The sequence below is a fragment of the Mastomys coucha genome, unplaced genomic scaffold (genome assembly GCF_008632895.1).
Source record: "Mastomys coucha isolate ucsf_1 unplaced genomic scaffold, UCSF_Mcou_1 pScaffold22, whole genome shotgun sequence".
Classification (NCBI taxonomy): domain Eukaryota; kingdom Metazoa; phylum Chordata; class Mammalia; order Rodentia; family Muridae; genus Mastomys; species Mastomys coucha.
The window spans coordinates 110,713,625-110,741,157 of record NW_022196905.1 but is presented as its reverse complement, the minus strand read 5'-3'; the positions used below and the strand labels follow the sequence as shown (position 1 = coordinate 110,741,157).

The 27,533-nt window shown below is 47.6% G+C and overlaps 3 protein-coding genes across 4 annotated transcripts in view; all 3 read right to left on the bottom strand.

Annotated features, from left to right (window-relative positions):
- Position 1: 1 nt before the first annotated feature.
- On the bottom strand, positions 2-22,040 carry Wsb2 (WD repeat and SOCS box containing 2). 2 transcript variants are annotated; one of them, XM_031337628.1, is made up of 9 exons: positions 21,869-22,040; positions 15,296-15,464; positions 8,441-8,685; positions 8,166-8,297; positions 4,058-4,158; positions 2,648-2,820; positions 1,994-2,104; positions 1,806-1,913; positions 2-1,214 (listed from the first exon to the last, which is right to left on the bottom strand). In XM_031337628.1, exons 1-9 carry the CDS (start codon positions 21,879-21,881, stop codon positions 1,052-1,054), a joined length of 1,215 nt encoding a protein of 404 aa, XP_031193488.1. In that variant the 5' UTR covers positions 21,882-22,040; the 3' UTR covers positions 2-1,051. The 2 variants fall into 2 exon arrangements, with proteins under 2 accessions (XP_031193488.1, XP_031193487.1); XM_031337627.1 differs by lacking the exon at positions 21,869-22,040 and having other exon boundaries at positions 15,296-15,483.
- On the bottom strand, positions 22,016-24,979 carry LOC116104627 (vegetative cell wall protein gp1-like). The gene is made up of 2 exons (XM_031391131.1): positions 24,871-24,979; positions 22,016-22,446 (listed from the first exon to the last, which is right to left on the bottom strand). The coding sequence occupies exons 1-2, from the start codon at positions 24,977-24,979 to the stop codon at positions 22,016-22,018; spliced, it is 540 nt and encodes a 179-aa protein (XP_031246991.1).
- Vsig10 (V-set and immunoglobulin domain containing 10) overlaps positions 24,704-27,533 on the bottom strand; it is a 33,827-nt gene continuing 30,997 nt past the window's right edge. Inside the window, exon 9 of the mRNA XM_031337625.1 lies at positions 24,704-27,253. Coding sequence (XP_031193485.1) covers positions 27,198-27,253 — 56 coding nt within the window. The 3' untranslated portion in view covers positions 24,704-27,197. The remainder of the gene's footprint in view (positions 27,254-27,533) is intronic.

Genomic DNA, 27,533 nt, shown 5'->3' with positions numbered 1-27,533 from the left:
AGGCTTTTTTTTTCTTTTTTTCTTTTTCTCTTTTCTCCCTTCAATAAAAGCCTCATTTTGCAATGTTCTTCAAATAGAGGAGACTCCTCTCCTCTTATGCACACACTATACAATGTTAACACTGCCTCCATAAAGCATCAATTAAGAAAGGCCAAAGAATAAGATGTTCAGTTTCTTTTAAAATAATTTAAAATATATTAACTTTCCTAAGGCAGATTTTGTGTGAGGCGTCTTGAATAGGTAGCTGCTACCGCTAACAAAGAACGGTGCTTGGAAGGGGCTATCTGTTTTGGGCAGTTGAACTGGAGGGTAAATCCCGTGAGGTCAAGCAGCAGAGACAAACACACGTGACAGCACAAGCCAGTGATGTCAGCACTGACTCCACACAACTCTGAGACTTGGCTCCACAACTGGGCCACTTAAGAACTCTGGTTCTTAGAGACAATTGAGAAAACACAGTTGTACCTTAATATCTGCTGAGAAAATACAAATAAATATGCTGATAAATGGCCATCTGACCGTCATGCACTTGAGGAACACTTCCTCATATGATCTGATATACTCGCTTGTCATTTCCTACACATGCACACCACTGTTTACAGGAAAATAAAAGCCAGTACTAGTGTATTGGTGAGGAGCACAGCCAGTCCATGTGCAGCTGAGTAAGGAACCAAATACCAAAGTTCCTCTGACCAGAATGGAGGAACTTCAAACCTTGCAGCTGCCAACTGGAAATAGGCAGCAGGCACTACCCTATGTGGTAGGTACTTCCCAGTTAAGGGAATGTGGACTTGGCTGCCACCAGAGAAGCTTGGAGCCTGCTTGCCTTTATGACCCAAACATCCACAACTGCACTTGGCTTCAAACAACTAGACTGACAAAGGCTGCTCACCACGGATGAAGACGAGGTAAGGCCGGCACCACAGACGTGGGGTCACTCAGACCTACTTGCACATGCCGTGGGACAAAGGTCCACACTGGTCCAGCCTGGCTCCATCCTAGCCAGTCCCTGGTACTGCTTCTGCTGCAGGAGATGGGGTAGCTGGCACTGCTACAAAGTCCTGTACGTGAGGAACTCTTTCATCTTCTTGGGAATTGGCAGTGCTAGGACTTGATACGTCGTCAGGAAACTTCGGAGGGCTTTCCTGCATAAGTGCTTCAGTGAGGACAGGACCCGGGGAGCTGTCCAGAACTGGACATGGCCATCTCTTGTCCTGAAACAACAGAGACCAGTGCTTAGCAGCCCCAGAGAGCTACTTTCATTATAATGGACAGTGGTGGTTCTGGGTTGACCTGAAATGGAGACTCCAGAAGCTGAAGTAGGCCCTGACTGGGAAAAGCTGCAAACTGCTGGGTAATGACTGCTATTTAGTAGGACTCCTAGAAGCCAGGGTGTGACCCATGACTGTGGTCCCAGCTGCTTCATAAGATTAAAAGTGGGATGAGAACCCAAACCCAGGAACTCAAGACTATTGAGTTTTGAGACTGTCCAAAACAACAAAAACACCTTTGATGACAAGAGCCTAGCATGAGAAGGCCCTGAGCTCACACAATAACAGCCATGTACCAAGTACAGATGTGATCTGTAAGGTGACCTCAGCTGTAGACTTCCTGTATAAAAAACGGCATGACATTATCTTATGCCTCCTTGTGGAATTGGCCATTCAGGTAACATGGACCACATACAGGTCTCTCCTTGCATTTACATTGATTACTAACATCTATAGATGACATTACTGTTCTAGACACTTTGTTCATGGTATACATGAGACACTGCTGCCCATCTGTTCAATGCATATACATACCCTGTGGCAATAACTCCACCATGTGGGAAGAATGTGCAGCAGAGACCATTGGTCATAGGAGCAAAGGCAACTGGAGCCTTCAGTTCCAGAGCCCAGATCCTGAGGAGCCTGGGTGAGAGAGAAGTGTACCTGTGAGCTGGGCTAGGGGTCAGCTCGAAGGCAGCTAGCTCTAAGCTCATGCTCCTTACCTGTCATCTGCCACTGTAGCAAGATATAAGCCTTCAGGTGAGAAGCACACAGACCTCAGGGAGCTCATGTGGACATCACTGTCATCCATGGCAGGTTCAAGCTGAGTGTGACTACAAAGCAAATTAACAGTAGGTCTGGAATGCTGGCTTCCCTCCCCCAGAATCCTCACCTGCAGGCAGCACAACAAATGCTCTGGCCTGTACTTGTGTAAAACTGTAGCAACTGCACACTAGAAAACAAGGTCCCTTGAATGCCCCAAGTGTCTCGAGATGTCAGAAGGGTTCACAACACTTCCTAGTGCTAATTTCCTTACGTAAAGTAGGTCAGGTCCACTTAAATGCCACAGTGAAAACCGACTTTTCAGGCTGATCTGTGATAATTATAGAACTACTATTATTTGCTTCTGAAGCAACAGAAATGGAGGAGAAAGTGGAGCAAGCTTGTGAGGGCAGGAGAATTTATCCTGGAGATACCAGCTCTGCCAAGAGTCACTCTGGACATGGTACTACAGCTAATGGGTAGAAACAGCCACTGGTTTTGTACTACTTGAAGAGAGCTCAAAACAGAAAAGCACTGAGCCAACTGCTCTTCCATCCAAGCTGCTCCTCGTCCCAGACTCCAAGAAAACACACATAACCCCACAAGGTCCTTACTGAAGTGACCTCAGCCTCTCGCCGGTGTAGGGGTCCCACATAATCACACTGGTATCATACGAAGCTGTAACAAGCAAGGCAGAATCAGGAGAGAAATCACAGGAGACAACACTGCTTTGGTGGCCTTCTAGTTTCCGGATTAGTGTGTAGGACCGCATGCTCCATAGAAAGACCTGCAACAGGACAGAAATGTGTCTGGTGAGGGGCAGAGATAAGGCGTTTAGACACCAGTGACAGGAAGAGAAAGCCTGATGCTGCCCCTCAGCCAGAGAAAGTCAAGTTCTCTGTTTCTACAACCTTCCTAGGACTGTTTATGCAGGGTTTTTGGTTGGTTGGTTGGTTTTTCTGTTTTTCGAGACAGGGTTTCTCTGTATAGCCTTGGCTGTCCTGAAACTCACTCTGTAGACCAGGCTGGCCTCGAACTCAGAAATCCCCGTCTCTGCCTCCCAAGTGCTGGGATTAAAGGCATGTGCCACCACTGCCCGGCTTTTATGCAGGTTTAAATAAGCACCTAAAGGAGTTGACAAGACAGCTTGTTCCACTTGAAGCCAAGCATAGGATCAGATATGAGCTAGATCCAGTGTAGCAAACAGCAACACCTTTCCCAGACTTCCAACATCTTGATTAAGAATCCTGGCAATCTGGCCCATGACTGCATCTGACCTAGCTTGTAACTTTAAACCTTGATGAGAATCATCAAAATAGGATTTCCTATTTTATCTTTACAAAACTCTTTGAGGGTGGAGATATGGCTCAGTTAGTAGTAGAGAGCTTGCCAAACACTTCACAAAGCCCCGAGTTCCATCTCAGCACTGCATAAAATGGGCCTGGGGGGTGCAGGTAGGAGGATCAGGTGTTCAGGGTCAGCCTCGGTTATACTACCGTCTCCAAAAAAGAAAAGGAAAGTGCTTCACTTCCATGACCAAGTTCCTGAGCTATGCCAAATAGTGACCCCTTCAAATCTGTCACATCTAAGATCAGTGAGTTTACACAAGCAGAAGAGAAGCTACCTCTCCAGACTGCCCGGGCTCCAATATCTTTAGAACACAACAGACAAGCACTGCTCTTGTCAGGGTTTGGACTGGAATTCTAATCACATGGAGTCAAACTGAAGAAATTCAAATTCAGGTCTGGGTGTGGGCTGTAGTTTTTAAAATCCTAGACTCCAACAGGGAAGAAAAGGTCTGAAAACACTGCACTTCACCATTTTGGAAAAGGAACCTCCTCCAGAGATGAAGCACTCACTCCCACATCCTCCTCTCCACGGCCATGTTCACTCTTCAGCTTCCTGAGTGCTGTGTAGGGCCGGAGCCCGCCAACCCGCCTCTGCTGGGACACACTGGCAGATGGACTGTGGCTCAAGCACACACACACACACATGCCGTGCACAGGCACACACTGGAGGCTTACCGACTTCTCACCAGCTGCAGAGCACAGCATGCTGCAGTCAGGGGAGATGGAGCAGCAGTAAACCCACTGCAGATGGCCGGATAACACCTGGATCTGCTTACCTGCCAGACAAGAACAGAAGGCGATCAGCCCTCAAAATAAAAGACCAGCAAAGCCTTCTAGGTCTCAGCTCAGCAAAAGACCCACTTTCTAGTGCAGGGCAAGAACTGTGACAAACACTTGGAAATCAAAGGGAAAAGGAAACCCCTACAATCTACAAATGCAGCAGCAGAAAAGCTAAGGGTGCTCATCCCCTGCAGCTTCCTCTAGTCTGCAGGTGAGGATAGCAAGAGTGCACAGCTCAGTGGACAATCTTTTTAAGAACCTAGCACCATAAGTACTCATACCTATCCAGGCTGGACAGCCTCTCAAAGTGCCATACGGAAGTCTGTTCAAGCACGCTAGCAGTCATCAGAGGCATCAGAGGCGCTCTGAGGTCAGACCTGCTTGCGAGTGCCACTATGCTGTGCGCTCAGGGTATGAAGGGTGCTGTGCATCATCTTCTCAGGCCTGGACTTTCCGTTCCCAAACCCCAAGGCTGGCCCCACATGAGAATGCTTGAATCAATGAGGGAAGGCATATGCCCAGCCTGTGGTTCAGAAGGAATAGAAACTTCCTCACATGGGGTATTGCTTAGTGAAAACTGCAATATACAGGAGAAAAGATGAGGAATACAATTCTATTCTTATGAAATGACCTCAAAACCCAATGTGTGCTTGTTCAGGAGTGTGTTCCCAAGCAGACACTGTGGATGGATACATCCTGGGTTCTTGACAGGGGTTACCAATTTCAAGGGATGTGTGAAAGATGTAAGCAAGGGAAGGCAGGAAAGAGCAGAACATATTATGGAAAGCTTAGCAAAAAACACAAGAAAGAACTCACAGATTCTTGAGTACATGTGGCTGTAAGTGATTAGTCTGTCAAAGTCGGCTATGCTTCTTTGGTAACCTATCTGTCATAACTTGGACATCCTCCAAAAAAATTGTTTTTCAACCTATGGTCAATCATAATAAAGCCACGTGTGTGTAGCCTGTGTTCATGGGTATGTGGATTATGCTTAGTCAGGTTAGTAGGACAAGGCCTGGTACCCGGTAACAAACGTATCTTGTCCTCGCTTGTTGGAAAGCCCTACTGGAGAGCTGGCTCAGAGATACTTGCTGCATTTGTAGAGGACCTAGTTATGGTTCCCAGCATCCATATGGCAGCTTACACCCATCTTTAACTCCAATTCCAAGGAATCTGACACCTCCTTTTGGCCTCTATGAACGATGTGCATACATTCTCATTAAATATACATAAACCTTAAAAACAAAAGAGACGCCTCCCCCCAGTCCACTTTGTTCTACCCATGGTCAGTCATCCCCACTCAGTCCACTCTCATTAGCAAGGGATTTGCTGAGTCTCCCCTCAAACCTTCCCATCAGGGGTGCTCAGGCATTTGGCGAGGAAAACTTCCAATGAAGTCCAGGGCCAACCTAGGCTAAGCCATTTCATACACACCCAGCATGAAATATGATGGAGATAGAGCTAGGGATAGTGGTTTAAGCTCTTAATCCCAGCACTTGTAAGGTAGAGGCAGGAGATCTGTGAGTCAAAGGCCAATTTGGTCTATGCAGAGAGTTCCAGGACACCCAGGAATACATAGAGAGACCCTGTCTTAAAAGTACAGCAGGTCTGGTACTGGTGGGCATCTTAGCTGTAGTGTCTCTAAGTCAGGTGGGTGTAGACTGCTACAGGTCCTTGCTAGCAGACCTATCTTCATCTGCTTGGTTTCAAGCTCCTATACCAGACAGAAACCACTGGGGGGCAGGGTGGAGGCAGTGATCAAGGAGTTTGGGTGAGGACACTCTAAATACCTCTGTAACTGTTTATCTACAAGATGCCATAGACTATGGAGAGCCCCAAAACTCATAGGATACAAACATCATCTCTAAGAGATGGCATTTGGAATGGGGTCTTTTAAGAAATTAAATTGGTTATGAGTAGGGAGCCCTCAAGAATGGGAGTAGTGAAAGCAAACCTAGAGAGCCCTGGGTGTCTTGTGATATAGCCATCTATGAGCTGGAGTGAGCTCCTTGTCATCAGCCATGGGCTAGCCCCTTGGTCTTAAGATTTCCAGCCTCCAGCACAGAAGCAGATGTCTGCTGACAAGGCCTCAGAGCTGTGACATGTACCATGAAGTCCAAGCTACTAGGGCACTGATCAGCATTCTCATTGCTAAGAAGGTAGGAGAAATGCCCCATATGGGGGACAGGCCAGCCACTACAGCGTGGCACTGGCCCAGTCTCACTGTTGGGGAATTTGCCTCTTGTAGGACTGCCTCCTTTGCCATTTCTTCTCTCTACCATATGGGTTTTGGAGATGGAACTAACTCAGATCATCATGCTTAGTAGCAAATTCACTTACCACTGAGATATCTTGCCAGCCTGGACATCCCTCAAAAAAATTGTTTTTCAACCTATGGTCAGTCACAATAAAGCCACATGTGTGCAGTCTGTGTTCATGGGTATGTGGGCTGGCTGCGGATCAATGTGCATTGATCGGAGGAAAGCACATTCTGAATATTTGTAAGTGCAGTTGCCCCTAGGTGTATGTGATCCAGAACAGGTTTCAAGGCTCCCTCATGAGCTAGCCTGTGTATTCCAGATGCTGACCAGCATCCCATGAGAAGCCATTTCCAACCTCTCCAGACACTGCAGTATTCTCTGGAGGACAGTGCCTGCCTCCTTTGGCCAGGAGCCCTTGGTCTGAAAGCAGTCTAGTTGGGGGCTTCCAGAAAGAAGTGCAGGTGTTGGGGCTGGCGAGATGGCTCAGCTGGTAAGAGCACTGACTGCTCTTCCGAAGGTCCTGAGTTCAAATCCCAGCAACCACATGGTGGCTGACAACCACCTCTAATGAGATCTTACGCCCTCTTCTGGTGTGTCTGAAGACAGCTACAGTGTATTTATGTATAATAATAAATAAATCTTTGGGCTGGAGCGAGCAGAGACTGAGCAAGCAGAGTTGACTGGAGTGAACGGGGCTGATCAGAGCAAGCGAGGTTGACTAGAGTGAGCAGAGGTCTTAAGAATTCAATTCTTGCCAGGTGGTGGTGGCGCACACCTTTAATCCCAGCACTTGGGAAGCAGAGGCAGGCGGATTTCTGAGTTCAAGACCAGCCTGGTCTACAGAGTGAGCTCCAGGACAGCCAGGACTACACAGAGAAACCCTGTCTCAAAAAAAAAAAAACAAAAACAAAAACAAAAACAAAAACAAAAAAAAGAATTCAATTCCCAACAACCACATGAAAGCTCACAGCCATCTATCTGTACACAGCTACATCTATCAGCTACAGTGTACTGATATACATAAAATAAATAAATCTTTAAAAAAAAGATGCAGGTGTCTTTCTGAAGTAGATCTCAGCCTAGAGTAACTGTCTCACTGCAGGCGGTCAGTTTTACAGCATTCTGCTTGTACAAGTTGTGTACTGCACAGTCCCACACAGCTCTGCTGTGGCCCTTGAATGGTGAGAGGGAAGAGGAGTTTATGGCCATCATTTTCCCAGATGGACAGGAGGCGAGCACTCACTCCTGGAAGCTGTCCTCTGGCCTCCATATGCAGGCAATGGCCCCACACATCTGGGACAAATAATAGTAAGTTAAATGTTAAGAAAGTCTGTCTGTATTGAATCTAATCTTGTCAGTAGTGCCTAAATGAGATATAGTCACTGTTCTCAGAGCATTTACGCCACACTAGGGACTGTGAGTCCTCTAGAGTCAGCCCTTAGGAAGATGTGGGTTCTGGGAAGATACTATGGCAGCTTATGTATGAGGTACAAGCACTTGGGTGTTGGTGCTGACCCTGAGAGGGTCTTAGAGTCTTCCCCCGCAGGACAGCTGTGCAGTGAACTCTGATATTAAAAACACCTTTAGCTCAGTACTTTGAGGCCACAGGGTGGCTACAAGAACACCTCAGAAAGCCTTGTTGGCTGAAATGGAGGAGGAAGGCAGCTCAGACATGAAATGGCCCTGCTGAGATGAAGGCAGCAGTCAGCACAGGACCAAGTAGCTCAGCCCCTGCCCCCTACCGTGTTTATTCAGGTCCCAAATTCGAAGAGTCTTATCCCGGGATGCAGAGACCAAAATCAAACTGCCACTGGGTGTGAAGCTCAGATCTCTCACGACATCTTGGTGGCCAGAAAGATTCAGAAGCAGAAGTCCTGGAGGGAACAGGTCAGTGTAAAGTGAAGGCAGGCTCGCTGGCTGGTGCCCACTCATCAGCCAGCTGGCAGTGGGTGGGATCTGACCATAAATCAAGAAAGAGCACACTGCCCTGGACCTAGTACTAGCCAGAAAGACGTACCTGTCTGTACCTCCCAGATTTTGATCTGTCCATCATTGAGACCTGTGGCCAGGATCAGGCAAGAGACATCAGGCGCCTGGGGATGGTGACGAGCCCAGAGTTTCCTGCTTGGTGGAGAGGGCCACGGGCTGAAGGCCAACCCCCACACAATCTGGCCACAGTCCAGCGTCTTCTCCTTCAGATTGCCCCGTCCTTTTGAATCATTCTTGCTGCTTCGGCTTTTGGCTTCGAATCCTTTAGGGATACTGGGCAAAGCAGACATTTCTGAATGAATCTACAGTTATAACATGTCAACCACCTTGCCAGCCAGACTCTCAATTCCTAGAAGCTACTTCTGGCATTTGATGAACTCTGGAATGGCTTCAATTCCTTTTGAAATTCATGGGACATGGGCTTTACTTCTTTGGCTCATCCGACTTGCATCAGCCTGAAGTGGGGTAACCAGCCTTGTGGGGTAAGTAGAGCACAGAGGCTCCAGGGAGCCATGTGCTTGCTCAGAAAGTTCTCTTGGGTTTTGGTCCTAGAGAGAAGCAAGCACGTTTCCCCATGGGAATGTGTGTAATGCACAGTGTATGTTTGGAAGCAGGACAGACAAAGTAGAACCTGAGTACTTTTTCTCTGCTGCTCCTGCCCATCAGGCTTATCTCCAGCTCAGGTACACCAAAGAAGACTGAAGTGAACCCTCTCTTGCCACTAAAGCCCATGTGGTGCATAATGAGGCTGCCCTCATGCACTACAGTCCAGGTGATGCTGGGCCTCCTCCACCTACCTCCTTGACAGGACATCTAGCTTGGGACCCATCCGCAGAATAGTCAACCACAGCACAGCTCACAGGACACTGCCCTTGGGAATCTCAAATCTCAGCCCTGACCTCTCCCACTCCCCTGGGAGACAAGGCCAGGAAAGTGAAGCTCAGGCCCCAAGCCCAAAGCCCAAAGCCCTGTCCACCACTGTGCCCAGTATGGTCACAATGGCACAGGTTAAGTAGACGGCTCTGGGGTTTGGCCTGAAAGCACAAGTTTACCATTCCCAAAGTATACCTGACCAGCAGACAATAAGCCTCACTTTTCTGGACTATGTTGATTGTTTTTGTATACTCAATTGGAGGAAACCAGATAAGGACCCCAGATCCCCAGGCAAGCTCAGCTTTACTCCATGAGAGATCCTATTCCCAACAGCGCATGTGCCTGCACTGCTTTATAGTCACTTGCTCTAAAACATTGCATTAAACCCCATTGCTGTCAACTACATAGTGCAATACATTCTAAAATGGCAACAAACTCATCTGGAGAACGCAGATTCTCCAGCCTACACTGGAGGTCAGCAGCACACACACCCAGGCTGGCCGTTTCTGCTTTTGCTCCAACAATTCTGTAACTTGTCATATCTTACAAGTCAACGTATGTTGATGGAAACTGTCTATACTGACAGTGTACTACGTGCTGGTGTGTGTGTGTGTGTGATGTACAGAGACAAAGGGTAAATGCCTCCAAAACTTCTCCTCACACCTGCTACTACAGAGCATCGGGAAACTTCTCCTGGTACACCTTCCAAGGGGATCCCAGAGTCACAGAACTCACCCTGCTGCCCACCAGGGCTCCAGCACTACCAACATCCATCCATTCGCCACTCTAACCCTTGGTAGCCAGCACTGAACTCCAGGCTGTGGAGTTCTGCTTCAGATTCCACATAGGAAAAGGTCATATGCTGTGTCTTTATGCCTACTTTATATTACTCCTTAGAATGTCTTCTATTTTACCAGTGTTGTAGAAAATGACAGGATTTGTTTGTTTTTTTGGAGACAGGGTCTTACCATATAGTCCTGGCTAGCCTGGAGCTCACAGAGATCTGACTGTCTCTGCCTCCTAAGAGCTGAGGTTAGAGATATGCCATCCATCCCCAACCACTGACTGGGATTTTGAAGATAGAGGTTTTGTTGGAACCCTGGCCCCCTTATTTCTGTGCACGATACTGAAGGAGCTGGACAGGAGGACAGACCTGGCCCACACAGCCTCGGGAGCCATTACCTGTGAAGAGATTACTATTCTAGATAAAAACAGCACTGGTGGGCTGCAGGACAAGGCCACACAGAACTCTGGTGTGCTCACCAGAGTTAGTGGTTCAGGTCCCTCCTCTACCATGTGAATTCAGGTTCCAGGTATGAAGCAACTCATGCTGGGGTGTAGACACTGAGATCAAACTACCCATTGGCCTCTTCTCATCATTAGGTCTCTGTCATGGGTCCTGACCAATCCACACCTGTCACTGCCCTGTCCATACTGCCCACACATGCCTGACCCTGACACAGGGACCAGAGTTTCTCATCTTGGGAAAGGCAGGCCACAAAAGACACACTGTTAATACCAGTGATTGGGAGGCAGTAGCAGGCAGATCTGAGTTTGATACCAGCCTGCTCTACAGAGCGAGTTCCAGGCTAGCCAGGGCTACAGAGAGAAACCCTGTCTCAAAACAAACAAACAAACAAACAAACAAAACAAAACAGCAAAAAAGGGGGCCACAGAGCTAGGTGTGTAGTCCTGCACACCTGTAATCCTAGCACCTACAAGGCCAGGCAGGAGGATCAGTAGTTTGAGACCAGTCTGGACCACATAAAGAGACCTTATCTCAGAAAGGAAAAAGGAGCAGCCATGGAAAGGATGGAACAGCTTAGAACCTCTAGCTTTTTTATTGCTTCCGTATCTGAATGAAGGGTGCATCTTACCACTTCACTCAAAGGGATGAATGAGGAGTACTTATGGATTGTTTCATTTAATATTGGGTCTTTCTAGAAAAGTCAAGTCATCCATGGCTCAACAAAGGGCTATGTTCTTGAGAACTCTGCAGTTTGTCCTTGGGGATCCTAAAGTGGCCTACATAAACTATGACAGTCACAACATCACAAGCAGTACAGTCTCACTGTCATGAACAGGCTCTTCATTGACTAAAGCATGGGTAAGTGTCACAGGCCTTCATTGAAGTCGCTGCTTTAGTGCAATTTACTTCACTAGGTCACAAGGTCAGAGGAGTTCTCAGCAAGCACATCCTAGCCCAACACACAGAAAATGCTCTGGGTGCCTGAGGATGCTACTGAGTGTGTCACAGGAGAGACAGATACACTGCAGGGAGGGCAAGGTGGACACTTAGAAGAAGGTGCTAATGGAATAGGAGGCTCTAGCAGTGGTTTTCAACGTGTTCCTCGAATCCCCTGGGGGGGGGGTGTCAAACAACCCTTTCACAGGGGTGGCCTTAGACCACTGGAAAACACAGAGATTTATATTACAACTCATAACAGTAGCAAAGTTACAGTTATGAAGTAGCTGTGAAAATAATTTTAGGGTCACCACAACATGAGGAACTGTATTAAAGAGTGGTAGCATTAGGAAGGTTGAGAACCACTGCTCAAATTAGCACAAACTGACTTCATTTGAATTAAAAATTTTCAAGTTTGGGGCAGATGAAATGGCTCAGCAGCTCAGAAGCTGCTGTCAAGGTGACAGCCCAAGCTTGATGCCTGGGACCCAAAAGGTGGAAAAGAACTAACACCTGCAAGTTGTCCTTTGCCTTCCACGTTTGTGCAGGCACATGCACGCACACATTTTGTTTTTCAAATCTGTATTCTTGGGCTGGAGAGAGGGCTCAGTGGTTAAGAGCACTGACTGCTCTTCTAGAAGTCATGAGTTCAAATCCTAACAACTACATGGTGGCTCACAATCATCTGTAATGGGATCTGATGCCCTCTTCTGGTGTGTCTGAAGACAGCTACAGTGTACTTATATATAATAAATAAACCTTTAAAACCAATCTTTATTCTTAAAAGTGGTGTGCATGAATATTGGTGGATGGCAGGTACCACTCACTAACAGAAGGATTTTCTAATAGAATAGGGCGGGAACAGGACTCTGCTGTGTAACTCTGACTGTCTTGGAACTCACTGAGTATCCCACCTACCTCTGCCTACTGAGTGCTCTGACTAAAGGCATGCTTCACCATGCCTGGCTAATAGCATTTTTAAAAAAATGTCCAATAGCTGGGTGTGGGGACTCACACCTCTAATCCCAGCACTTGGATTTCTGGGAGTCTAAGGCCAGCCTGGTCTATATACCAAGTTCCAGGATAATAAGAGCCACACAGAGAGACCCTGTCTCAGAAAACCAAATGCATAACTATTCTGGGCTGGGGTGTAGCTCAGTTATAGAGTACCTTTCTCACATAGGCAAGGTCCTAGGTTGGGTCACCTGTTGTACCAATACATGAATAAACAAGCAGACAAGGTCAGATACCCCAGCAAGAATATAATGGTGCCAGCACCAATTACGTTAACTTATGAAATGCAAGACACAATAGGAGATCCAGAAATAAATAATGAGAACTACTCAGCTTGGGGCCATAGCTGTGTGACAGAGCACTTACAGAGGCCTGGTCCAAGGTCCAGCACAGGACATTACAACTCACTGTCCAACCAGACTTTAACCACAGTAAACAAGTCACTAGGAACAGCTGTGTACTCACTTCTGAAAGTCCCATGGATCCTATCACACATATTGCTCTACTGTACATGCCTATCTTGTGTAATACTGTGACTGAGCTGCATCCTATCCCAGTGCCTTGCCCTGCCTCAGCCTCACTAGCAGTTGTAGTTCCAGGGGCAGTGCCATGCCTGACTACTTTTAAAAAGAAGTCATCTGCTTACACTGCACAGGATTATTGTTCTTCAAAACCCGTGCTATCTCCCCAAACCAGTAATTTCTCATTAACATACTAGTGAATACATTTCTTGTTTTGGTAAATGATACAGGAAAAAAACCTAACATTCAAACAGCCTTCCCCAAGTTTTTGGTTATCAAAAGAGGGCTGTATTTGCCTGCAATGATGTATGCAACTGAGAGTAAGAGTACTCTAGAGGAAAATAACAACAACAAAAAGACTCTTCAGACAATAAGCCGACCCTAGACGCAAACCCAGATACAAAGAGTCTCTAGCTCTATTTACAAAATGTAACACATTCATAGAGAGTGACCTTGACCTTCCCTTCCTGTTAGAGAAGAAACTCATCCAACTCACTTTTCAGGGTGAAGCCACACAGGAGGTAGCCTACCACCAGTCACCTCAGAGGCCCCCTCTTTGGACAATCCAAGGATTCCTGGGAATTAGGTTCCAGGAAGTGGTTCCAGACTGTGTAACTCACACCTTCCTCTCTAGCAGTGCCTGGCCGTCCTAGGACAATCAGGGCTCTTGGTGGCATTACCAGTATCAAGGCAACAGCTTCCCACGAAATGTACCTAAGCATTACTGATGAGAAATGCCAGGAGCCTGGCATTGACGTACAAGCTTGATGTACTTCTGGATTCTCTGCCTCTGTGCAGTGCCAAATGAAGAAGATTTACAATGCATGCATGCATACAGGCTGAGTAAATTAAGAAATCCAGACTCAACTGAATAAATGAATACCTCAGGACAGAAGGAAGACACATCCACCAGGAGAAACACTGGTAGCGGAAACTACAAACTAGGTTAGAAAACCAAGGAAAAAAACAAACAGGAAGGAAACAAAGACCCAGTTAGAAAAGGCCAGAGATCTGAGGAGGTGGAACCCTCTGAAGGAAGGACTCAGATCCACTAGCACAGGAAAAGGCTCAGCAGGTAGCAGGAAGGAAATACAAATCAGACCCCACCTCTAACCAGGAGTGCCAGGCAGGAACAAAGTGAGGACCAGTGTCAAGTGTTTCAAGGAAGCCTCAAATTTCAGACCCTATTGGAGTCACATATAACTTTACCACTACTTTGAAAAACAGCGTTCACTCCCTCAGTCTAACACTGGATGCACAGGCCTAGGAAGATATGTCCAAAAACATTCAGAGCAGATAAAATAAAATATAAAACCTGTCAACTGAGTCTGGCATCTACACTAGTACTATGTCATTGTGCAGGAAACACACACACACACACACACACACACACACACACACACACGCACACGCACACATGCACGCACACACGCACGCACGCACACACTGCCAGGTACTATTTGGAGCTGTGTTAAGAGAGTCCTGTGCAGAAATATCCCAGTAAAAAGTCCTGGACAGAGGGCTGGAGAGATGGCTCAGCAGGTAAAAGCACTGACTGCTCTTCCAGAAGTCATGAGTTCAAATCCTAGCAACTACATGGTGGCTTACAACCACCTGTAATGAGATCTGATGCCCTCTTCTGGGGTGTCTGAAGACAGCTACTTACATAAAATAAATAAAATGTACTTACATAAAAGAAATAAATCTTATTTAAAAAAAAAAAAAAAGCCCTGGACAGGTGAGCCCACAGTTGGGGCACAAGACACAGTAGTTGTGGTCAAAGCCATGGAGGACAATGGAGACCAGTCTAGCTCTCTGAGGAAGTGGCAGTGCTCTAGAACTGATTCCGGTAGCAAGTGCACAGCTCTGTGCAAACGCTGCACTGTACACTCTTCAGAGATTTTCTTTTGAGGCAGAGTCACATCTAGTGCAGGCTATCCTTCACCTGGTGGTCCTCTTGCCTCCATCTCCCTAGTACTGATTACAAGATCATGGGGCACAGCTAGCATTATATACTTCACACGGACAAACTAACTGCATGTGGTATCAGTTCTAGCTCAATAAAGCTGTTCAAAGATTCAGTATGAGGCCAACACACTCTCTACGGACCCAGTTCCCTGTGTCCAGAATGTGGGGCCTTGGGTCCTCACGATCATGCCCTCAAGTGTTCAGACCTTCTTTGCCCACCTAACCTTGGAAAAGACTCCCAAAGAGCAGGAAACAGCCTGGGAAAGTACCCAGTTCCCCGCCATGGACTCCCTTCCTTCCCCATGGTAGAAAGAGGACTTACAACTGTTCCTCTAAGGGCCAGGGGACCAGCTTGACCACGCAGTGTCCTTGAGACCAGGCGAACCAGGAACCATCTGGAGAGAAAGCCACACTCCAGGTCTCACAGCTTGACTTCCAATCAAACTGGTGGGGGCGCCCAGGCTTGAGTTCAGCCAGCAGCAGTGGTTCCTCTGGGAAAGGAGAGATCATACTTCAAAACACACTCTCCCAGCCTAACACCAGACTAGGGAAGCTGCTGTCTGCCCAAGACTGAGAGAAAGAGTTGTCGGTAAATGACCTAGGGCAGTAACAGTAGCCACAGGCTACATTCCACTGTGGTTACTCAGTGGCCACCCTCCCCACAGTGTGACTCAGAGCAACCTTGGTGTGGTGGTGGACTTGGTGAATGAAGTCTCCTTTTCCTGTGAATGTGTAAGAAGAAGAAAGTGAGAGGCGACTGTGTCTGCCAGGAATGCTCTTAAGGTACCCCTCAAAAGGAACCTGATGTCTTCAATTCAAGGGCTCCTTCTCATGCCCACACACCTCCTCACTTCCTTCTAGAACAGACTTAATGGCTCTACTTCCTACTTCACACAGTCTTCTTAGCCTTGGTTTAACCTGATCTAAGTGACTACTAATTCATTCTTTTGTTCCCAGGGACCCCACCAAAGCTGAAAAGGCACAGCAAATACATCCCAGGGCCCCCAGCTGCCTGAGCCAGGTCTATAGCCACACCCCAGCACTAAGCTCCCCAGTAAGCAGCTTCCTACCATGCTGCCCTGCACAGTCTAAGCCTCTTTCCCAACACATCCCATTCATTCTCTAAGAATTGCACTTAATCTACTGACAGGCAGCCCCCAGCTTCCTACTATTATAAGGAAAGAAGCCCAAACTGTAGGCCGGCACTTGAGCATCTTCCGAACCACCAAGATGACCGAGCCTCCCTCTCTGAGAGCTCCTTCTATCTCCTAAGAGTAGACAGTGTTTGTTCAACCCAACCACAGGTCGTCTAAATGCCATGGCTGACTTGTAAGTCAGAGCCTGAAGAATGAGAAGTTTTAACCTTTTATGCACATCCCACTTCAGCAGTTCTGGGATTTAATACTCTCTGTGAAAATAATGTGTTTCCTAAAAGTTATGTGTATGAGGTTTTGCCTGTATGTACATTGATACCATATGTATGCAGTGTCCATAAAATCAAGAAAAGGGAGTTGGATTCTCTGGAACTTAAGCCACCATGTGGGTGCTGGGAATTGAACCCAGGTCCTCTAAGAGAGCAGCCAATGCTCTTTACTGAGTTACCTCTCCAGGACTCCTCAGAAAGTAATTTTAACAAGCTATATTTCATCTATTTCAAAGCCTCCTTTTATGTATCTTCTTATGTTTATACACCTTACAAGGAGGAACTTCTCCTAGTTAGAGGAACAGCACCCTTTTTAGGTGCACATACCTTTTGGTTTCCACACCCCCCAGAACAAGGGACTGAGATGCATGTTTTACATGTCAAAGCAGACCTGGCCTCCAGGTTCTCCCAGCATCCTTCAGTTCCTACCTGGCATACACTGCCCCCATCCTTGAACTTGAAAGCCCAGGAGCTGGCCTGCTCTTGCCCTAGATAATAACTGCCCTTCCCTATATAATCCAGGCATTTGGGTCTGTGTGTGTGTGTGTGTGTGTGTGTGTGTGTGTGTGTGTGTGTGTGTCTGTCTGTCTGTCTGTCTGTCTGTCTATCTGTCTCCTCCCTCACCCCTCCCCATAGCCTCAATCCTTGGGGCCAGTGAATTCACCCACTGGAGGGCAGCTTCCCAACAAACCTGCCTTTAATATAGTCCTGGCTTGAACTGAGTCATTTCACTGTTGGGGAAATGATCTGTCATATAATCCATGCAATCCAAGGTTAGCATGATCTTGGTGAAGCAGAAGGTGATGATTCACATATAAAACACACATTTTCTACTATGTATATAATAGGAAAGCATTTGTATCTCTTTAAGGATTTACATGATTGTGTATGTGTGGCATAAACAAATGTCACAGGGCATGTGTAGGAAGAGGTCTGAGGACAGTTTTCAGGAGCCAGTTCTCTCCTTCTACCATGAATTTGAAGGACTAAACCAATTTTTGTGGCAAATGCTTTGAAAACCCATTAAGCGATCTCACTAAACCAACAGATACATCTTAGTTCATAAAATATGTTGCTAGAAATTAAAACTTCAAATAGAATCTTAGTGCATCATATCTTGGCTTTATAAAGAAAATATTTATTGCTTGAAATGAATGGAGATATAAGTTTTAATACATTAAGCCTACACTGCTGTATATAGAGAGAAACTCAAATGGCTCCTGCCAGAGATGTGTGTGTGCTGGCATCTGGAATCCTCTCATCTATGCAAATACATGTCTGCATGAGCATTGCTTTGTGGATATGAACATGTTCTGGCCTCTGTGTCAACATGATAAGGCTGGGAAAACTGCGTCCATCCTGGTACACTTACACCTGACTCACTTCCTCCCACACACACACACACACTGGCCACTCTTCTGATATGATGGCACTCTACACAAAATAAAAGGGCTCAGCCTTTGCTTCTTTCACTGCCCAGGCCAAATTCACTGTCAAGTTCCTTCAAGTCTGTCTCCCAAAGCCTCAGCAAACCTTCCTTTCCATCCCAATGGCTCCTACTTGAATCTCTCCAGCAGCACCTGTTGCCTGGCCTTCTAGGCAGTCTTCTCACTGCTCTCTGGGCTTTGCTCTGGCTCCTCTCATCCGCTCTTCCTTCTTAGCTTGTAGTCTCTCTTACCCTGATTCTGCCCTCAGCTCCTGCAGTACCAGGCCCCTGCTCTCTCCCATCTGACTAAGCTCAGTGAGTTCCAACCTCAGGACTTTGCACCACAGTCCCCTGTTCCTTTCACAGGAACGCCTCTTCATGGCTGCACCTTATCTTCATTGTGTCTGGCTCAAAGGACAACTCCCTTCAGCCCCTAATCCAGTGACTTCACAATTCCTCATTTATTTTCCTTTTTGTTTGTTTTGTTTTTTTCAAGAAAGGATTTCTCTGTATAGCCCTGAGTGTCTTGGAACTCACTTTGTAGACCAGGCTGGCCTCGAACTCAGAAATCTGCCTGCCTCTGCCCCCCAAGTGCTGGGATTAAAGGCATGCACACACAATTCCTCATTAATTCCTTTCTAGAACTCTGAGGTCATTACCACTCCCTACCACCCCCCCTGGCCCCACCCCAAGCACTAAGAAGTCTGCTCATAGCAGCAAATTTTGTATATTTGTTCCCAATGCAAGCTGTCAGGCTATCAGGAGATACCTGTGACAAACGGACAGGCAATACCTCTTAAATACACAGGAAGTGGAGCTCATTAGACTACCAAGATGCCTGTGCTAGCCATCATTCACGAGGAGTTCTCACACCCTAGCCCTACCCAGAATTCACACTCTATTTCTGGGATTTGGGGGTTTCATCTTTTGCTATTTCAGGTCAGGAATCTAGATTCTAAAAGAAGAAACCAGTCCTGTCTCCTGGAGTCTGGGCCCAAACTAAACTTGGCTACTGGAAAACAAAACCATAATTAGTGCAGAACATCAAAACAAACCAAGCAGAACTGGGAAGATCCAGCTTCATCTGAGGCTGTACCTGCACTACCCTCCGGGGCTGGGTCAGGGCTTTGTTAAATTAATATGCACTGCATACTTTCTGGACACCGGGTGAAGTATGGATAGTGGAAAAGCTAACATACAGGGAGTGGAGGGCTCAGTTAAGCTAATGAGCGTATGCACTCCTTCACATGCTTTGAATTTTTCTCATAGACGACTCTCTTAAAAACCTGTCAGCAATTTCCAAGTACATAACTGTTATTAACTGTAGTCATTACCCTAGCTAGATGAGGTTCTGTAACCTTTGACCAAAATTTCCCTAACCTTCCAGGTTTCCCAACTAAACAAGGGATATGGACAGTAGGCAGAAGGGAAGGAGAATTATCAAAGCCTCTTCTGCACAAGGAGACCCCCTTTAACAGAGGTGGAGGCAGGAACATGGATGGCAGCAAGCTTGGTAACCTTTCCTCCTGCCAGGGGCCTTTGCATTGCTAGGCCATGCCATCAGCTTGGAGAGGTCTTTTCTTTTTTCTTTCTTTTTTTTTTTTTTTTTTTTTTTTTTTTTTTTTTTTTGTGGCTGGAGAGACAGCCGTGGGGGTTGGGAACCAAACACTTATATTTTTGGTTGTGAGCCTAGCCTTTAACAGCTGAGCCACCTCTCCAGCCCAGCTTGGAGAGTTTTGACTGGCTGCTCCATCATAATAAGCAGGGCTCTGTGTCCATGTCACCTTCTTGGCAACATTCCTAACTCATAACAGTGACTAAGTCACTGTCCTTTAGCTTTAGTCATTTAGCTTTCTTTACCCTAGGGGATTCTGGGTTGCATTTGTGGTTAGCATGCATCTGGGGTCTATTTCCTCCTCAAACCACCTTGCCTGTCTGTCACTAGTCACCAGCCACAAGCAGTTACTGAGCCTCTGAACTGTGGCAGGTCTATTAATAATATAATACGGGCTGGAGAGATGGCTCAGTGATTAAGAGCACTGACTGTTCTTCCAGAGGTCCTGAGTTCAATTCCCAGCACCCACGTGGTGGCTCACAACCATCTGTAATGGGATCCGATGCCACCTTCTGGTGTGTCTGAAGACAGCTACAGTGTACTCACATGCATGAAATACACAAATAAATCTTTACGAATACAACACATGGAACTGGAGAGATGGCTCAGCAGTTAAAGGCACTTGTCACACTAGCAGAGAGCCTGTGCTTGATTTCCAGCACCCAAATGGTAGCTCACAACTGTCTGGAACTCCTGTTTCAGGTGATCTGATGCCTTCTTCTGGCCTCTGGAGGCACCAGTTACATTCATGGTGCACAGACATATGAACAGGCAAAACACTCACACACATAAAATATAAAAAAGTAAATCTAAGAATAGTTCTTAAAAATTATAAAGTACACATCACACTGTAAAGTCTCAGCAGAATGGCTCAGCTGTTATTGCATATTAGCCGGTTTTTGCTGTTCCATTCCCAGAACCACCTGGTGGCTCACAACCATCTGTATGTAACCTGGTATAGAGGCTCCGACGCCCTCTTCTGGCCCCCACAGGCACTGCATGCACCACGTGGTGCAGACATACTGGCAGCTAAAACGCCCACACAGAAAAATTCTTCAGTACCCAAAACATTCCTATAACTTTTGTTTCATCACATAAGTGAATCAATTTGAAATATTTTAGATGTTATCCTTTTTAATATCAACTGTTTCTCTTTTTTATTGTGTCTATGTTTAAATTACATATTGCTATCATATTTCTATGGGCCAGCAAAGACCTAGAGGACACCTGGCACATACCAGATACTCAATAAATATTTGTTGAATGAATAAATTAATTATAACGACTATTCTACTGTTTTCTATTGTAACCCCTTTACAAAAGACATTATTCAGTTTGAAAAGAGGGTAAAACTCTGGCCTAGTGTCTGGACTTTTTAATAGTAGCTTGGCAAATCCCAACAGCTCTGCCCGCACCCCTACAACACAGCCGTCAATCACTAGGAAAAAACTCTGCACTGGAACAGATTCCGGTTAAAAAAAGGAGTCTGGTCACAGATTGCTTTGAGATACAACTTTGAGGCATCAATGGAAATGAGAACGGAAGCTATAAAAGAGTCACAGAAGAAAACAGTAGGGGCCATTTAAACAGAATTCTATGGGGAAAATACTGAAAGGATTTAATCTAGATGGAAACCCGGGAAGAAGAGCTGCTGCGACACCTTTCCCTGAAAGCCTGGCCCCTGCAAACAAAGAAATGTCATTTCCTAAATGCAAAGGGGACACCACCCCAGGGAATACCAGCCTTTCCAACAACCCACCCGGCACTGCAAGCCCTCGGGTGCATCCGAGTCCTCCAGACCTAGGGGAAGCTTCAACTTCCCTGGAACAAGTCTGAGCCCTAGGCCTTGATGTCTAAAATTCCCCGACGGAAACTGCCTTTAAGCTCCGGTATTTGAGGACCCTGGAGTCTGGCGACAGCATCTCCCTCCCCGGCCCCCAACCCACGCCACTATTCCGTGATCAGGACGCAGGGACAAGAAGCCCTTCAGGGAGAAGCCCCGAGGGGCTGCAAGTCTAGCCATCCCTAGCATCTCTGCGCTTTTCAGGCGGCCAGCAAGTTCATCCCGTGCTCTCACTTTCAGCTTTCGTGGTGACAGCTGTGGACAAGGGCAGGGCCAGGACTGGACCTCACCCACTAGGGTGTCGGGTCCTACGTGTCACCCGGGGGCAGCGTCCGGGGCCCCACCCGGTTCCCAGGCACCCACCCAGCGGCTGCCGCTACTACCGAGCAGCGGCGGGCGCTGAGGCCAGAAGCCCGGCCACGGCGCAGGCGACCCGGGCCTGGCGCCATCCTGGTGGGCTCCGAGAATGCGGCCGCCCGCCCTCTCCTGTGCCTGCGGCGACCGGAGGCAGGCGGGCGCCGCTGACATCGAAAGTGAAACAAAGCTGCGCTCCCGCCTCGGTTGCCGCCCCGCCGCGGCCCCACTCACCTCCGGCCTCCATGAGGACGTGCAGCCCGCCCTAGGCGGCGGGCGCCTCAGCCCCCAGGGCCGCGGGCCTTCATTCCGCACCCGCGCCGCCCGCCCCCGCCCCGCCGCGGCCGCGCCCGCCGCCGCCGCCGCCGCCCGCAGAGGCCATCAGCTGCTTCCCGTCACATGGCGGCCGGTGGGGGGCGGGGCCGGGGCGGGGAGCGCGCAGGGGAACGCAGGGTTGCGGGGGCGGCGGGGTGAGTCGGGGAACGCGGAGCTGCGGGGGAACGCTGGGCCGAGGGAACGGGAGGTGGGGGGAACGCCGGGCCGAGGGGACCGGAGGCGGGGGAACACTGGACTGAAGGGACGCGGGGCGGAGGAAACGCCGTGCCGACGGGAAACGGTGCTGAGGGGGACCCGGAGCCGGGGAAATGCCGCACTGATGAGACGCGAGGCCAGGGGAACGCCAGGCTGAGGGGAACGCAAGGCCGAGGGGACGCGAGGCGGGGGGTGGGGTGGGGGTGGAACATTGGCCTGGCAGGGGAGCCCCGGGCTGAGAGGGCGTGAGTGGGGAAACTCGAGTCGGTGGGAACACCAGGCTACGGGAACACGGGGCTGAGGGAACGTGAGACTGAGGGGACTCTGGGACGGGGCACGTGGGGAGGGCTAAGGAGACGTGAGCCTGATGGGACGCGGGAATAAAACCCGAGTCCGGGCAGGATTGGGTTGGGGGCCTCCGAGAGCATCTAAAGTGGAAGCCTAGAATTCGAGCGAGTAAAGGTGAGGGGTGGGGCAAGAGCTGGGAGTGGTGTGGAGAAACTAAGGGGCTCAGGTAAGCTGCTGGGGTCATGATGCTGGGGTGCTGGGAACTAGGGATCATGTGGGAGCTGGAATGATGGCCTTGACAACAGCCTCAGCGGGAGGGATGTTGGAAAGGCAGGAAAGGCCAAGGGGAGGTGAGGTCAAGGTTAACCCCCCCACACACACACACACACAAACACACACCCTGGGATTTTTCTCTGGGTTTCCTCAGATGCTGGTTCCTCGGGTCCTGGTCCTGTTGTCAGGTGGATTAAACTTGGAGCCAGGGTAGGAGAAAAGGGGGTTTTAGTAGTTGCTTTAGTTCCCGTAGTCGTTCCTATATTCGGAGTTTCTCATGGGCTCTGTAATCCCCCGGTAGTCTCCTGTCACCACACCGCTGGCACACTCAAGGTTGATCCAGCCCCTTTTCCTGTTCCCAGAAAACAGTTCCCTGGACTGTTTTCTCAAAGTTCAATCTCCCTATTTCCTTCCCTTTGAGTCATGGATCTCTTTCTAATGTGGAGCCAGGGAAGGAAAAGTGATGGGTTTAGTCATTGCTCGTCCCTGTTTTGTGAGCCTGAACGAAACCTTGCTCCACATTCTTGTTTTGTATGCTTCTATCTTCCACTTAGCTTTTAGTCCAGGCACACTATTCTATGACCCAGTTCTCCTCAGGTCTCCTACAATACACCCACAGTTTATACCAAGTTGTCTGTTTTGAGGACCCCCCCCACACACACACACACATACATACACTAAAGTTTTCTACTTGCCTGTCCCCTTTCTCGACCATTTTTACTTAACAGTCCCCCCCCTTTCACACTCGATATCTAAAGGCATATTTATTTTTAACATAGCTTATTCCCCACCCTCAGCCCCTGGGTTCCCATTTTACTTCTGATGTTCTCCCCGATCTCCTTAGATTCCCAATTCCCAGACTTATTTTCCACCCTTTCCAGTTCTTTTTAGTGTGCTGTTTCCCCCACCTCTACCATTTTTCTCTTCAGTGTTCTTTGAATATATTGTGGAGGCCAATGGTATTGTCCCTAGAGTGTCACCACTAGGAGTGTGTGTGTATTTGTTTGTCTGAGTGGTTTTGTCTGCACATATATCTGCCCATACTTTAAGGGTCTCTAAGAGACTAGAAGAGGACATTGGATTCCCTGGAACTGATCGACAAATAATGTGAGCTGTCCTGTGTGGGCAATGGAAATTGAGCCCAGGTCCTCTGAAGAACAGCTATTGCCATTACTGAGCCATCCATCCCTCTAGCCCCTCCTTTCTGTGCTTCATCTCCCAAATGTCTGTTTCCTGCTGTCTTCAGGGTCTCATTTTTGATGGTTGGTTTTGTTTCTATTTGAAGTGCTGGAAACTGAACCCACATGTAGTTAATAAACACTCTATTGGTGAGCTACACACTTTTCTGTACTTATGCATTCAGTGTGCACAATTCAAGTGGTAATGGGAACAAAATAAAACCACCTTTTCAGCTCTTTTTTTCTAAAGGGTTTTTAAAATGTCCATTTATTTATATCTTGTGTGTGTGTGCAGCTAGTTGAGGGATCCCGTGGCATGCATATGGACACCAGGAGACAACTTTTGGGAGTAAGTGGGTCCCAGAGATTGAATTTAAGCTTGGAAGTAAATACCTTTACAGGCTGAGTCACCTTGCTAGCTAGCTAGTGCTGATTGTTTGTTTCTTTTTTTAAAAAAAAAATCCCTTTATTATCATAAGGAAGGATACTGTAGCTGTTTTCAGACACACCAGAAGAGGATGTCAGATCTCGTTACAGGTGGTTGTGAGCCACCATGTGGTTGCTGGGATTTGAACTCAGGACCTCTGGAAGAGCAGTCAGTGCTCTTACCCACTAAGCCATCTCACCAGCCCCGCTGATTGTTTCTTTAGACAAAGTCTCATTCTGTAGCCTAGGCTGGACTTAATCAAGCCCACAGTAGTCCTGCCTCAGCTTCCCAAGTGTGGGGATTACAGGCACAAAGTCTGAACCCCCGTTTTTTACATCCACTGGTAAGGCATAAATCAAGACCATTGAAATATATGTTTAAAAAAGTAACTTTATTCCAAAGTCTTAAAAATGTATAACCTCAGAACTAATTTCCCCTATGAAATGGTAAGGTCAACCACGTTGAACCACCTGCAGGTTTTTTTTTTTTTTTTGCAGCTGGTAGCCAGTCCTGTGGTGAGAAATTTGATTGGCACTTACTGTCCAAAAGCTGTACCCCAGTGAGGATGACACTTCCTATATGCTTCCTTCTATGACTGAGAAATGGAGCTAGTGCCAAAGCCACAGCAATGCAGAGCCTGTCTCCCATGACTATTGGGTTTTGAGGGAAATCAATGTGATTAAAACAACCATGCCGGGCGGTGGTGGCGCACGCCTTTAATCCCAGCACTTGGGAGGCAGAGGCAGGCAGATTTCTGAGTTCGAGGCCAGCCTGGTCTACAGAGTGAGTTCCAGGACAGCCAGGACTACACAGAGAAACCCTGTCTCAAAAACACCAAAAACAAAAAAACAACCATGAAGTGGTTTTCTTCCTAGTTCTAGCAAGTGGATCTCACCAGTTAATACATGCAGATAAGAATTTTTTTTTTTTTAAAGACCAATGCACAAATTGTACTTTGGCATTTAACACATATGCCTTGAGAGCTGGGTATGGATTGCATTAAGGGGAAGAGGGTGTGGGCTCCAGTTTTTCACAAAGCCTTAAAACAAAGCCCTTTGGTGCCTGGACTCTTAACTGAACTGCCATTTTATAAATGTGCACACAAACTGATAGAAGGGACAGTAATAACTGGCCAGGGCTTGAGAACAGCATTTAGCATCAAGCCCTCGAAGCTCCCATTTGCTAGTGGAAAAACCCTCAAATATTTCCTATTGCCAGGTGTGCACACAATGGGAAGCACCAAGCGATCTCACGAAACATTCACCATGTTCCCAAGTAGCAACTTCCCATCTAACTTCTCTTTTAAAGTTGCCACTGAGTTGCAGCCAAACTCAGGAACTCTGTCATCAGGCCTCAAAGGAAAGACCAGCTCACAGAACTGAAGACACCTGAGTATCCCACTGTGAAATGACAGAGAATGGAGTGAGTGATCCAGTACCTGAGGCACTGGGGAGCAATAAAATTGCATGTCACAGCCATTCCCAAGAGCTCCAATTCACAGCCAGGTGGACTCCTCTTGCCCTGAGCTCAAGAAGGGCCACATGGGGAGTGGTTTCTTCACTCTAGTCCCTACATTCAAAGAGAACAGACAGCCCCTCCCAAATTGTGCAGGTACTTCGGTTAACCAGCTCCTCAGGATATCTTGGGCCCCAGTGTTAGGAAGTCCTTAAAGCCTTAGATCTTGTCCTGTTTGGGCAGGATGTGCCCAAGAGATATACACAAGTACAGAGTGCAAATTTCAAGTCAGATTTTCATGGTTAGCACAGACCTATTGCACCCTTAGAAGATCCCTGACTTCAGAATGTTTAGATGAAATTTAAAAAATAAAATAAAATAAAAATCCCCAGAACCTAGTGTCTCAAGCTAAAGTCACCACCCACTATTTTCTTTTGAAACTTACTGTCCAATAAGTAGGATAGAAACACATACTCCCATTTCCAAGACACAGACATTGAGTCCAAGTGGACTGTCTGTCCAGTTCGTATCAAGTGATACAAATTGAGACCAGGTCCTCTGAAGAGCAGCCACTGCCATTACTGAGCCAGAGGGATGGATGCTCTGTTAGGAAATGCTCCTCTTGCTTACACAGGAGACATAAGGAAAGAGAAGCCTTAGGTCCATCATGTAGAAGGCTTTTATAACCATACACAGCACTGTTTGTACCCAGTGAAGGCTACAAGGAAAGGTACATCCCTCTCTAGGGGAAAAAGCATAGTTGGGGTGGGCGGAGCTGAGAGTCTACAATGAAGGCCCCTGCAGTAGCTCTGTGGAACCCCTCGCTAGGCACTCCTACACCCCAAATTATCTCCTTCATCTCTCAGGAGCTTGGAAAGTTGGTACTGCTTCACGGGTGTTCTAGATAGGAAAACAGATGCAAAACAAAGAATTCAAGCCTCAGGCCCAATCCAACCGCCTTCTGGTAGCTGGTACCTCCCCTCTGCCAGGAAGGTGCCTGGTTCCTCACCTCAACAGTGATTAAAAAGCCCTGCCTCCATATTCATGTTGGGTAAGCTGGCTAGAAACCTTGACTAGTGGCACAGTGCACAGGTACCAAGTCCCCCCCCAACTCCCACCCCAGCCCTCAATCAGTGTATGTCACAGTAAATCACCAGGTAGAGCCAGGTGTCACGGCCAAGTAGCCCCTCAGACACCCCTGCAGCCTTTGCCCCACACCAGCTATTCCTTCTCAGTGCATTTCACACTGCTGAGGTGACTCACACCAAATGAAATCAGTGGGAGATGCAGTGTCTTGCCCTGCAGGGACCCCAGCAGTCCCTAACACAAGCTCCCCAGGGCAGTGCAGCGAGAGGGCGGCTCAAACGGACTGAACTTGCAAGATAGCATTGACAGTAGATCATCCACTTCATCAAACTGGCTTGTCTTCCTCTTGAACAATGTCGCTTTGCTGCTCATCACTGTCATCTGTTAGGGGTGAAAGAGATGGAACTGGCTGATCTCAGAGTAGCAGGGGAAGTGTCCACCTTCTGTCTCCTGTCATCTTGGTGACTCATAAGCCACAAGAACAGGATTTCATGAAGGACGTACAACAATCCCCTCTTTGAGACAGGGTCTCAAGTAGCCCAGGCTGGCCCCAAACTCGCCAAGGATAACTCAACTGCTGATCCTCTCGCTTCCACGTCCCAAGCACTGGCTTCTGCTACTATACCCAGTTCTGAGCAGAATCTAGAATGCCTGATGCTTG

Bases quoted from the DNA above. Each gene is read 5' to 3' on its own strand.
- Wsb2 (XM_031337627.1), bottom strand. From the start codon at position 15,483: ATGATCTCTCCTTTCCCAGAGGAACCACTGCTGCTGGCTGAACTCAAG. The intron at 2,105-2,647 runs GTAAGGACCTTG...TTTGCTTTGTAG, and splicing joins GAGAGGCTGAGGTCACTTCA to TCACACTCAGCTTGAACCTG. The intron at 1,914-1,993 runs GTAAGGAGCATG...TCTCTCACCCAG, and splicing joins GCTACAGTGGCAGATGACAG to GCTCCTCAGGATCTGGGCTC.
- LOC116104627 (XM_031391131.1), bottom strand. From the start codon at position 24,979: ATGGGAGACAGGCTCTGCATTGCTGTGGCTTTGGCACTAGCTCCATTT. The intron at 22,447-24,870 runs GTAAGTGCCAAT...GTGTTCCCGTAG, and splicing joins TGGGGTACAGCTTTTGGACA to CCTGGTGTTCCCACCGACTC.